The sequence below is a fragment of the Petaurus breviceps genome, unplaced genomic scaffold (assembly GCF_028583685.1).
Source record: "Petaurus breviceps papuanus isolate PSGF00001 unplaced genomic scaffold, PetGlider_PUasm1.0 185, whole genome shotgun sequence".
NCBI lineage: Eukaryota > Metazoa > Chordata > Mammalia > Diprotodontia > Petauridae > Petaurus > Petaurus breviceps.
Window position 1 is genome coordinate 17,513,605 of NW_027185797.1, and position 13,281 is coordinate 17,526,885.

At 37.8% G+C, this 13,281-nt stretch overlaps 2 protein-coding genes across 11 annotated transcripts in view; one reads left to right on the forward strand and one right to left on the reverse strand.

Moving 5' to 3' along the window:
* Positions 1 to 2,997, forward strand: part of RARB (retinoic acid receptor beta) — an 802,273-nt gene extending 799,276 nt beyond the window's left edge. For all 10 annotated transcript variants that reach the window (XM_069088506.1, XM_069088508.1, XM_069088509.1 and 7 more), the window contains one exon: positions 1,506 to 2,997. In XM_069088506.1, the coding sequence (XP_068944607.1) occupies positions 1,506 to 1,702 (197 nt within the window). In that variant the 3' untranslated portion in view covers positions 1,703 to 2,997. The remainder of the gene's footprint in view (positions 1 to 1,505) is intronic.
* A 41-nt stretch (positions 2,998 to 3,038) lies between these two features.
* Positions 3,039 to 13,281, reverse strand: part of TOP2B (DNA topoisomerase II beta) — a 69,687-nt gene continuing 59,444 nt past the window's right edge. Inside the window, exons 33-35 of the mRNA XM_069088503.1 lie at positions 8,883 to 9,005; positions 7,194 to 7,291; positions 3,039 to 3,524 (exon numbers count right to left, since the gene is read on the reverse strand). Of these exons, the coding sequence (XP_068944604.1) occupies positions 3,363 to 3,524; positions 7,194 to 7,291; positions 8,883 to 9,005 (383 nt within the window). The 3' untranslated portion in view covers positions 3,039 to 3,362. The remainder of the gene's footprint in view (positions 3,525 to 7,193; positions 7,292 to 8,882; positions 9,006 to 13,281) is intronic.

The window sequence follows — 13,281 nt, forward strand, 5'->3', positions numbered from 1 at the left end:
TTGTTGAGAGAAATTCAGCAGCAATCACTGGTAGCAAGTGCTTGTTTTTCTCATCTCATCATTATGGCACCTTGCCTCTGGAGACCTGCTCAAATTTACTAGCTTGTGCAAGCAGCTATGGGTTTGGGGGAGCTGTGGTCCTTGGGGTGCCACCTTCCGCTTCTGTATTTAGAGCAGTGCCTGATGACAGCAGGCTCACTGCATGCCTGGAGGGGTTGCATACAGTAAGGTTGACAGGTACCTTCTGGAATGGAACAGGTATGGCCTTGTTAGGCATTGTTTTTTCAGTTCTGTGAAGTGGAAACAAAGTGTGCCTCCCAGTGTGAGGCTGAGAACATTTTTCACTTACAGTTACCACCAAATCCTTCAGGTGGGGAAATAGCATAATGGATGAGCAAAGCAGTAGACAGATATCTGCACACATATATAGCATGATGAGTTCTCAGAAAGAATAATCATGGTCAGATGTTTCTACTGTAAACACATTTATTGTACTGAGGTGGGGGAGGGGCAAAGTGGCTAATTTCTATAGCACCATATCATGGTTTCATGGAATTCAGAATGGAAGGACCCTAGATTTGAGTTCTGGCTTTTTCTACTCACTTTATAATCTTAAGGAAAATCACAACCTGCCTGGGCCTCAGTTTCATCATCTGTAATACGCAAGTGCTCTAAGGTCCATAGAATCCAATTTGGGGTTTCTCCAAACAACCTAAAAAAAGGAATGAAGAACCAGGCTTTGGGCCATAATGTTCTAGTTTGGGTCAGTTGACACGCATTTATGAACCACGTGGATTTCTCCCTTCTGGCCTGTCACACGTTCCGTTTGCTGAGTTAATTCTAAGAGAAACAAGGTTTTGGCCAATTCTTGTTCAACATCTTTTTAGGTGATGCCAAAAGTCCCCAATTTGCTTCTGAAATATTTTGGTTATAGGGTTGATCCCAGTCACCCCATGTCAGTATCTCTACTGGAGTGGCCCCTTGCTTTTCTGGATTTACGTGTTTTCTTACAGAGTTACAAAAGTACAGATGAGTGAATGCTTGTAAAGCTGGGAAATTCAGGTGGTTAAGGCCGACTTTCTGTGTGTTATCAGAACAATTTTCTGTCTTGTGTTAGTTTCCAAGTTGGGAAGCTGTAATAGCTGTTGCCTCTCTTTAAAGAAAAGGAATAAGGTACATTCAGTAACAGAAAAATTCTCTAACTCAAAAATGATTAGCAATTAGCATCATGTTGTTGGAGAGAATAATCTGGGTCATGTTGCTACTGGCTTTTTTAATTTGTGGAAACTATTTGTGGTCACTTTAAAAACTTCACACACAAAGAGGCATCTGCTTGTTTACTTTTTCTAACCAGATTATTCACAGGATAGGTAATATCTGGTAGGAAGGAAGAAGTGTCTTTGTGAAGGGAGCCCTACAATCCTTTCTGTTGGTGTGCCTAGGAGAGGAGAAGAATAAAGCCTTGTGCCACAACTTCAGCACATTTCTTTGCTTTCTTTTCAAAGGTGCAGAACGTGTGATTACATTGAAAATGGAAATCCCTGGCTCGATGCCCCCTCTTATTCAGGAAATGCTGGAGAATTCTGAAGGACACGAACCCCTGACACCAAGTTCCAGCGGCAATACAGCGGAGCACAGTCCTAGCATCTCACCCAACTCCGTGGAGAACAGTGGGGTTGGGCAGTCCCCACTGGTGCAATAAGACATTTTCCAGTCACTTCTGACATTCCCCACTACCTTCTGTTCCCGGATTTAAAAAGCAAGAAAAATTTTTTTTTACTGCTGCTTAGTTTTGGAACTGAAAAGATATATTAAAATTCAAGAAGGACCAAGAAGTTTTCATATGTACCAATATATAAATATATATATACATATATATATATATATATATATATACTCCTCACTGTTTGATTCCTAACTAGAAATACAGACCTAAAAATGTTAAAATCAGCCATTTCATGCAACCAGAAATTCGTTAAAAGCTTCTATTTTCTCTTCTAAACACTCAAGATTGCATGACAAGACCAATTCCACCTGACTGAAACCCTGGTTAGAGTTCTAAGGACTTTGTACATACGGATGGCTGGCTCTGCTCTTTCTCGACTGGATACGTGGTGCTTTCTTTTTGTCTTGTAGACCCCAAACAGCCACGACGTCAAGGTCATGAAAAAAACAAGGCGACCGTCCTTGTCCAGTTAAGGTTAAAGAGACATGGTCTTGCCTTCCCAGAATGCTCCGGTAATACCCGGGTAACAACATAAGACTGGAACATACATCTGGACAAGGAAGGCTAAAAGATTCTGGGTTAGTTCGTATGGAAACTTGTCCTGGCTCTTTCTGATGCTGTCAATCTGCATCTTTGATCCCGTGTTGCCCTGTAACAAGTAGCTGACCTTGCTGCACTAGCAGAACAGATTTCTGCTTCAGCATAAGTGCCAGCTCAGTTTAATCCAATGTCATTTGTCCAACTGTTAATGTCACGTTAAATGAGAAGTGGTTTATTACTTGTTTGATGACAAAACTACACAGTTTAAGGAGAAGAGATACTGCATTTTTACAGTAAGGACAACCGATGAGGCAGAAACACTTTTCAGTGTTAGGATGTTTTTGTTTACCTGTTCACAAGCCATTAGGGAAATGTCACTGGACAATGGGTAGGCTGGTCTACCACCTATACTTTGCAAGTCATGTCAGGTGTGGGGATTTTCCAACCTCCTTGATGCCAAGGGGCTATCACTAATTCCCAAAGGCATGGGCAGAGAATCTGTCTCTTTTGACTGTGATAGAGTGGTTAACAGATGAAAGGGTCAGTTTCTTAGGTCTCATTTAAGCACTAGTGGATTTTTTTTCCCGATATTTTAGGAAGTCTGTGATGTACTTTCACTGGCTCTGTTTGTACATTGAGATTGTTTAACAATGCTTTCTATGTTCATATACTGTTTACCTTTTTCCATGGAGTCTCCTGGCAAAGAATAAAATATATTTATTTTAAAGGTGTGTGGGAGCTTGAGTTTGATCTTCATTAAAGAGGCAGGTAACACAGTTCCATTTTTAATGTTTAAATTTCATTTCAAAAAGCAGGTTCTTAGTCTGCAACCATGACAATTAAAATATGTGCTTAAGCACAGCAGCCTAGAACATCTCTACAAGCCAATCAGACAATACATGACATTTCAATGAGTAAAAAAGGGCATAAAACTGTATGTGTAAGAACAAAATGTTAAAAGGCCTACACACAATAATAAAAACCATCTATTACATCATCACAGTAAAATAAGTCAAATGTACAAAAGTCTGCGACAGAAAAGACAAAAAGACAACACAAGGTAGTCGTTGAAAATGTTTGAGTGCTCTTCGGGCACTTAATTAAACATTGCAAAATCAACATCTTCGTCAGACTCTGCAAAATATTTTACTTCTTTTCTGGCGCGACCTGTCCGAGGAAGAGATGGCGGCTCGGGGTGAAAGTCTGCCTGGAAGATGTCTACATCTGAATCCTGGTCAAAGGAGGCCTTCTTGGATTTCTGAGAATTAAAAAGAAAAACTTTGGATTAATGCTCCATGAAAAACAACTGTTCATACTCCACCTAACATATAAAAATGTCCATGGCATCTGCAGTTGTTATTAAAAGGCAGAGAACTTTATGTTCAATTAAGAAAACAAACCATGTTTTCCTCAGAAAGTAGATCGAATCTAGCAATTGCACACTTCAGCAGCCCCATGTGCTGGGCCACAGGGAGATGTCAGAACACAGTTGCCACCCACCATTACTTCATATCTAAAGGCTAACCAATAAAAAAGCCCCAACCACAAACATTCAACAAACCCCTCCAAGAGTTTCCTCCATTGTTGCTTGGCAAAATAAAAATAGTGTCAGTCACGATTCTCATATTCAAAGAACTTACAATCCTTTTTGGGAAACAAAACTTGGACACGGTAGTGGATTAAGAGCTGAGTTATCTAAGTACAAGACAGAGGCAGCCAAGTAACACAGTGGACAGAACAAGGAATTTGGAATTAGTAAGACCTGAGTTCAAATCCTGACTCAGACAGCTGTGTGACACTGGCCAACTCCCTTCTCTGAGTCTCAGTTTCCTTATCTGTAAATTGGGGATGACACACATAGCCCACAGTGCTGCTGTAAGGATCAAATAAGATAACTGCAAACCTTAAACTGCTATATAAATTCTAGCTATTATTATAATGAAGGAGACGACGATGACAACATGTACCTATGTTACCCGACTCTAACAAATCTCGCACACGATTTTCCTCCTTCTCCTTGCCTGGGTCTGGGCTCTACAGTGGACTTGTGGGAGAAGCAGGTGATCCTGCCTGGATACATAAGGTCCCACCAAAGACCTTACAAAGTAAATCATTCTCTAGTTTAGGAGGAGAGGCGCCCTGGTTGTTTCATTATTGCCTAATTCTGGACCCTACTAGAATGTATGCTTTTGGAGAATCAGGGGTTGCACTTACCAGAAATAATCAGAATTAACATAATTTATAATTAAGCATTAAACTGTGTGATTTAAACACTTTTAAGTGCTATAAAGGAGAGGACCTGTGGGCTAGATTAGTTGCTAACAGTTATGTGGAAGTGGACTAACAGATCCTGGGTTCAGGAAGACAAGACAAAGACCCCGGACACCACAGAAAAGAATTTCCTAGAAGGCAGTGAGGAGCCACTATAACAAGATGAGGGACACAAACGCAAACAAACTGAACAAGACAAATGTTACCCAAAGGAAGGCTATTTCAGGTGATGAAAGCCTGGGCTAGGTTGGTGTTAGTAAGGATGGAAAAGAAGGGAAAAATCCAAGAAACAATTTTGTGGAAGATTGGCCTGGATTTGGTGACCCACTGGGTATATTGCTGGGAAGTGGTGTTTGTGGACAGATGTGGTCAGGAAGCAAATGTGTTGACATCTTACTGCAGCTCATCTGCCTCTGGAGACAGGCTTAGCCAGAACAGAGGGCTCAGGAAGGGGTGCCTGGGCTTTTGTGAAGGGGCTGCAGGAATGGCTAAGCAAGATGGGGAGAGTTTCTTTTGTATTCATTGGTTTTGTCCTTTAAAGAGGACAGCACACTTCACAATGTAGCTGGATTTACCTGTACAGGTGCAGGCTTACCTCTCCCACCTCAAGGAAGAGGTAAGCAACGCGGGAAATAACAGAGAAGAGCTCCTTCCTAGAGATAGATTAATTTGGTCCATCCATCCAATGCCAGGAAAAGGGGTGGGGGTAGAGAGGCATATTCCTGTCTCCCCTTGTGGTGGTAAAAGATGATAGGAGGCTATGAGTTTTGGCATCAGAAACTGATGGAAGGATTGAGGGGGGCATAAATCTAGAAAATAAAACACTCTCTTTACTGTAACTGAGGCTTTTGGGGCTTGAGGTTTCTAGACTTCTAAGGAAGCTATTCTCTCCTAGAGATATCTTTTTAACAAGGGTTAATTTTTGGATTTCCTCTACCTGTACACTTCAACAAAGCCACTGGGTAGTATCAGGTGCCTTTTATCAGCCATTTCTAGGTCCCTGGCAAAGCACTCTCATTCTGTTACTCTGTTCTTGAATTGGCTGAATCTTACCCTGACTCCTGGTACCCCAAAATTAACTGGAATCCCTGGAAAAATATAATATCCTTTTCTTCTTGTTTTCATATGCATGTTTGTTACAGATAACTGCTGGTTAGGATTTCTGTAGTCTGTTAGAGCTAAAATTTCCCATGCAAACAAAGCTACTTCAAGGCTAGCATATTTATTTCTGCTAAAATTTTCCCCAAAGCAATTAATGTATATTTTAATATTGTGTGCTTAATCAATATATACACCTGTATTTTCAAGGAGAAACTTGAGTGTAACAACATCCTAGGACCACCCTATCTAAAAAACTAAAGAATATGGATTATAGTCACGTTATAGGTCTAGTGAAGAATGCTAGCCTCCTGGAGGAACTTTATATTGGTAACAAGATAAAGACAACGAAGACAGCAATATCAGAGACGACAATTTCCTGGATGGGAGTTTGGAAGAACAGTGATGCCTTTACGAGTAGAAATGTAAAGCTGGATTTTTCAGGGTAGGGGAATAGGGTGATGGTAAATTTAGTTTTGAATATTGAGTTTGAGGGAATATTAGGTCATTCAAAAAGGAAATGTCCTGTGGGGAAATGGAAACATAGACCTGAAGTACATGTGTGAAATTAAGGCTGTATAAAAAATCTGTAAGTCATCAGTATTGAACTTATAATTAAAACCCTAAGATTTCTAAGGGTGTCAATTTTGAGGGGAAAGAACAAATGGTTGATTATCACCGTTTATACTACCAATCCTATGAAGTACATTTTAAAACAAAAAGTCAACAAGAGATAAGAAAAGTTTTAATTTTTAAAAATCTTTATAAAGAAGTTTGAGATTCACTATCTTATATTTTTAAAAGGTACCTGATACTACCTATCCCTCTGCTGAAGTATACAGGTAGAGGAAATAAAAAAATTAACCCTTGTTAAATAATTGAAAGTTTTTTTCAAAAAGCTTTTCTTTACTTGTCACAAAGAATGATATTTTAGAACATTCAAACTGGTGTACTGCAAAGGATGGTGAGGGATGCCAAACTCTGTTCCTAACTAGCTGTATGACTGGAAAAGTCACAAGCCCTTTGGGCCTCAGTCTCTTCATATATAAGATGAGGGACTGGATTAAATGATCTCTAAGACAGCCTTCCCTGAAGATAGAAGTGGCAAACCACTCCAGTATCTTTGCCAAGAACACCCCACAGACAGCATTGCATGGTACAGTCCGCCGGGTCATAAAGAGTCAGACACGACTGAACAAGATACCCTTCAGCTGTTTGACTCCCTAACTTCAAAGAATACACTACTATAACAGGGATAGTACGGAAGAGGACATTACTTCTATGACTTACCTTAAACATAGCCGAAATCTAAATTCAAAATGAGCAAAGTATTTAATTCATGGAAATACTTTTAGTCATCTAAAAGTTTCTAAGGAACAAGAAATTCTCCTCAGTCCACTGACAAGCTCCTATGACCAACCACAGGCCGTGGTTAAGGTCTGAAATGCTAAGGGGACCACTTTGACTTCAGTGGAATGAGCAGCATAATGCCTTAAATAAGTCAATCACTCAATGACAATCTTGAACAAAACCAGGCAATACTAAAGTCATAGGTCACCTTGCCAGGTGTTGTCTTGGATGTTTTCCTCCCAGGATTGTATTCGCCTTCATTTTCAGAGCCAGATACTTTCCGTTTTTTTGCGCCTCGGCCTTTACCTTAAAAGGAAAATTATATTTTTTAAGATTTCATAAGTGATGGTCATTATAAGAATGTAAAAATCGCTAATATTCGAATCTTCCTCCTTTTTGTTGTTAGTACAAAAGTATTTAACCTTTAATTATGAAAATTGTAACAACTATGCTAAAGTTTATTTGGATTTTTTAAAAGGTTTCTGTAGAGTCTTGGGGCTGCCAAGGGACATTATGAAAAGCTACCCCCAGATCACTGAATTAACATGTAACTTTAAATGCTTCATGATAGATATACCATATGCCACAGTATACTAAATTACCATGGCTCCAGTTTCATTCCCTTTGATCTCTATTCTTTCTATCTTCTCAGGGCTGTGAATCTCTAAATTACCAGATAGAAAGATAGATACACATATACACATACACAGAGACACACACATACATTCCCTCATTTTGGGAGAATAGGGGGAAGAATCCTTTAAAAACCAAGCTGTGTCTATATGAAGAATTGCTCATCATGCAACAGAGTACAAACATTCATAGGAAACCTCTTAAAATTGGCCTTGTAGTTCACATCAAGTCTTGTGAGTAGTAAGTCAATAATGAAGGCTGCTGATTTTTTTGAAACTCTTAACTATACAACTAGGGGAGCAAATGTTCCAATAAACTCATTTAGAGGCTGATAAATCAGACCTGTGGTATAAAAGTCTGCTGGCATATATATTGACAATCATCCATTGAGAAACTGTTTGGCTTGCTTTCAAAAAGCTGCAGCACTAAAAATATAGGTCAAATACTTTACAAGCAAATGCCATTACAATATATGTCCACATTAACTAAAAGATTTCCAATCCCTAGCTAATTTTATCTCAAGCAATCATTAGTTCAAATACCAAGACACAAGAGATTTTTATTAACAGGACTTGGCAGGCATCCTTTTTCTTCCCCAAACCTGAAAATAACCTCAACTACTTGCAAAACAACTATCTAGTAATTTCTTTCTAGTGGGTCTAAGCTTAAGATTAGAATAATTACTGTGGGAGCATGAAATTTGCATGACAATCTAATAAAATAGACAGCAGTGGAGGGCGGGGCCTGCCAAACCCCATCAAGGTGAAAAAGAAGCGCAGTGCAAGAACAGGTGCCGCACCCTGTGTTGTCATCACTACTCCCTCTGTCTTGTTTGTATGGGGTCACAGAAGGCAGGGTCCTGGAGAGGCATCATATGCAATGTGGCCCACAACACTTTCGAGTGGAGCCCAAACCAAATTCAAATATAATTGGTGAATATTTAATAAAACAAATATAATGTTACAATTTAAAACGGAGTCAATGTGCAGTCAAGGTTTTAGTGGTTCAGCAGTCAGTAAGCTTGGTGACAGCAGGCAAGTCCCTTAACCTTTGTGGATCTCAGTTCCCTCACTGTTTCATTTGTAAAACAGATGAAGAGATGATTTCTTAAAGTTCCAGCCATAATTATAATTTTATAAATAGGTATTCTATAAATAGAATTGTAAAAATTGTAAAATATCATAAAAATTGATCTGCTGCCTGCCTCCCTTTAAATTTACAAATCATTTGTAGATAGGAAAGGGTAAGAGAAAATAATGCATACCTTTTGGTGCTGTTGTCTTCTTTGGAATGCCAAATTCTGAATCTGAGTCAGAGTTTGTAGCTTCTATTTTCTTCTGTTTGGGAAGTCTCTTGGGCTTAGGTGGTGCGTCTGAAGATAGCTTTGCTGTTAACCAATTTAAGTTATGTTGGTTATTAATCTAGTATAGTAATTTATTAAGAAATAAGATTTTATTGGTATAATACATGCTACTTACATGTAAAGATCAAATAGAAAACTTCCTGAATATACCATTTATATAATAAAAGAATCTCTCTTTACCGAGTGTCAATTCAAAGGCAGTTTCTCATAGTAGGACAATATGCTTTTTTTTCCTTTTCTCTCTTATTTTTTTCTTCAATTACATGTAAAAAAATTTTTAACATTTTTAAAAACTTTTACTTCCAAATTTTCTCTTTCCTTGAGAAGGCAAGCAATTTGATAGATTGTGTATGTACAGTAATGCAAAACATATTTCCATATTATACATGTTGCAAAAGAAAACTTAGATCCACACCCCCCCCCCAAAGAAAGAAAAAGAAAGTTTAAAAAGCATTCTTCAATCTGCATTCAGACCCCATCAGTTCTTTCTTTGGAACTGGATAGCATTTTTCCTCATAAGTCCTTCAGAATTTTCTTGCATCACTGCAGTGCTGAGAATAGCTAAGTCCTTCACAGCTGATCACCATACAATATTGCTGTTACTAAGTATGATGTTCTGGTTCTGCTCATTTCACTTTGCATCAGTTCATATACGTCTTCCCAGGTTTTTCTGAAACCTACCTGCTCATCATTTCTCATGGCATAATAGTATTCCATCTCAATCATATACCACAACAAAAGTGAGTGTGTGTGTGTGTGTGTGTGCGTGTGTAAGTATGTACGTATAGGTCCTTTTCCTTTTCTTTGACATCTTTGGGATACAGACATAATAGCGGTATTGCTAGATCAAAGAGTAATAACAGTTTGATTGCCCTTTGGGTATAGTTCCAAACTGCTTTCCAGAATGGTTGGATCAATTCACAACTCCACCAACAATGCATTAGTGTCCCAATTTTTCCACAGTCCCTTCAACATTTGTCAGTTTCCTTTTCTATTATATCAACCTATCTGATAGGTGTGAGGTAGTGCCTCAGAATTCTTTTAATTTGCATTTCTCAAATCAATAGTGACTTAAGAAGAATTTTTTCATATTACTATAGATAGCTTTGAATTCTTCTGAAAATTACCTGTTCATATCCTTTGACCATTTATCAATAGGGGAATGATTGTATTCTTGTAAATTTGATGTAAAATGTAAAAATTTCACCCCAGTTTCCTTCTTTCCTTCTAATCTTGGCTACATTGGTTTTATTTGTGCAAAAACTTAATTTGATGTAATCACAATTATATGTCATATCTCATAAGGTTCTCTATCTCCTGTTGGGTCATAAATCCTTCTCTTATCCATAAATCTGACAAGTAAAATTTTCCATGCTCCCCTAATTTCTTATCATATTACCCTTTATGTCTAAATCATGTACCTATTTTGACCTTATCTTGGTATATGGTGTGAGTCGTTGGTCTATGCCTAGTTTCTGCCAAACTACTTTCCATTAACAATATGCTTTTTAAATTAAATATGTATACTCTGCCCTGAAGTAATTCAAAAGTATGCTATTATTTGAAATGGGCTATAAACAGCTTAGAAAAACATAAGCAATAAATCATCTCTAAAAACACCTGACATATTAATCATTCTCAGAACAAACTCTAAAGGTTAATTTTATGAGTATTATAATGAAGCAACTTCAGTTTTAACTTTCACAATATTTAACTTGAGAGGGAAACATTTCTTTAAAAGGAACTTAAAATACAGAGTGAGAGTGCAACAAGTTCATTACTATTCAAAACTTTTTAAATGAATTCAACCTGAATTGAAACATATTTCATCTCTTCCATTTGAACACGAGAAAGGAAATCCAGCTGAGAACTCTGTAAAGTCCATTAACATAGTCTTACTTTTAATAAATATTGTATGGAATATAAAGTCAGTCTCAACTCCAGATTCCCAGATTTATCAAGAGAAGGGAGGGAAGACAGATAATAGATCTTTCAATCAAGAATGCTTAGGATTTGGTTTAAATGGAAGAGTAATGATGTACATAAGCACATTTTGCTTTGGTCTAAAGCCTGTACAACCTGTGCTGCTTGCGGCATGCCAAAGGATTTCAGGCTACCTGCAAAAAATGTAGAGGAAATCATTTTGCTGACCACCTGAAATCCTTTGGCATGCTGCAAGCAGTGCAGGTTGTACAGGCCTGGTCTAAAAGGTGCTATTATGTTAGATTTTTTTAAAATCTCATTGGCAATATAAAGAAGATAACTATTACTATAAAAATTTAATTCTAGCCAATTTCTTAATATTCATTTACAAATGTTATTGATAATATGATAAAGTTGAAAAATTACTTATAGCATTGTATATGTTTTACTCCTGAAGAAAAACATACTTTAGAATTAAGATATATGCAAAAGTACAGTCTAAGTGTATTTTTCTCAACAAACTAGCAAAGGCACATAGCAGGAGTTTAATTAACGTTGAATTGAACTACATTAGTGACTAAATATATGATATAGGACAGAAGAGCTCAGTATGTCAGTGCAGTATCATTTTGTGAGAAGGGTAATTCAGATGTCCCCACAACATAGGAACTAAAGGTGCCCCAAAAGACTTCTATTAGGATACTGAGGAAAATTCCATGGTTTTGCTGCTGTTAATTTGAAAGGAAAAAAAAAAAGCAAATCATACCCTTTTCCTGATCTTTGCCACATTTCTATCCCTGACGCATGAAGTCATCTGGGATTGGATCACCAGGATTTCCCTCTTGAGAATCCTATGAAATCCTATCTTTTCTCTGAATTTCTTGAAATGTCTTTTCCCCAAAGTCCTTGGTAGTTTTCAGACTATGCCCAGAATTCCCTCCTATCTTTTATGATCCAAAAGATCACTGCTTCCCCAAATTCCCAGCATTTTTACTTCCCCAAACCACTTCCACCTTACTGGTCAAAATCCAGTCTAAAATAGCTATTTCCTTCTATTTGCCACCTTCTTAAAGATGAATTTAATTGATTAGAGGCACATTCCCCAAACCCAAACCCCAACTCATTGCCAGAGTTTTACTGAGCAAAGAAGGGAATATCAGGGATTCCGCAGAAGGTTCAAGATGGTGGGGATGGGTACTCTGAGGGCTCTAGGACCAGCTCATTGATCTGGGATCTGGGGATCTGGGATCATAGAAGGGCCATGAAGAGTCATCTAATCCAGTTCTCTCCTATCAGAGAAGAAACTGAGACCCACAGAGGCTAGGTGAGTTGATTGTCCAGGGTCACACAAATGCTGAATTGCATAGTGTGTTTCTGGGCCCACTGACCTAAGAGTTTCTTCACTGGGAATTTGAGAGGTGACTTTTATAGTTGGGGTTCTTGTGGTGACATCACACTGATAGAGATGGGGTATTTATAAACTGGAAGTTTACAAGGTAAGAACTACCTGTATTCTAGCTAAGAATCTAACTTACAGCTATGTTATAGGTAACAATAGTGTCTAGGATTTTAAAGATCCTGGAAGACAGGACCTTGTCATTTTTTTTAAGATTCTCATATATAGTACTAAGCAAAGATACTTAATAAAACATGCCTTGATTATTAGATTTAATGATAATCTGTTATCCTCTTCATATATCAAACCATAAGTGAGTTCTTATTATAACACATGAAGATGACAACATGTGACCCTTCATTATATCATGTTCATTTCTCTCTATGACCAAAAGCAAACATTTACTAATAAAGTAGCCAAACGATTAAGAGAATAATCTGGTCTCAGAACAGAATGAAGCCAAATGGCCCCAAAAGGCTTAACCTTCAACCTCATTCACACCACTGCCTAACCAGTTGTGCTTATCAAACATTTCAAATGATGGTTTGCAAAGATAGGATTATTTGGGATTACACCTCAGAATTTCATTCTCTCTTGAGTCAACTTTACATTGAGTCTCAGTTCTTTCTCCTAAAATCCATGTGAATGTGAGACTTTGTCCAGAATTCTGTTTTATTTGGAATAAGAATATCACTAGCAGGATACTAACAATATAGTTTTAATTAATTTTACACTCAAGTACCTACCCTTTGGAGAACTGAACTTGGAATTCACTGTAAGGGACCCCATTATAAATGAGATCTTTGATAATGAGATTCTTTGGGAGAACTTCCTGAAATGGGTTCAGTGTACTTCAACAAACATTTCTTAAACATGTGCTAGGTGTGAGGTAGTGGGCTAGGCTCTGAAAACCTAAAGATTCATGAAGCATAACCCTTGACTTTAAAATTAAAGTACTTACAATCTAGGAACAGAGAGAAA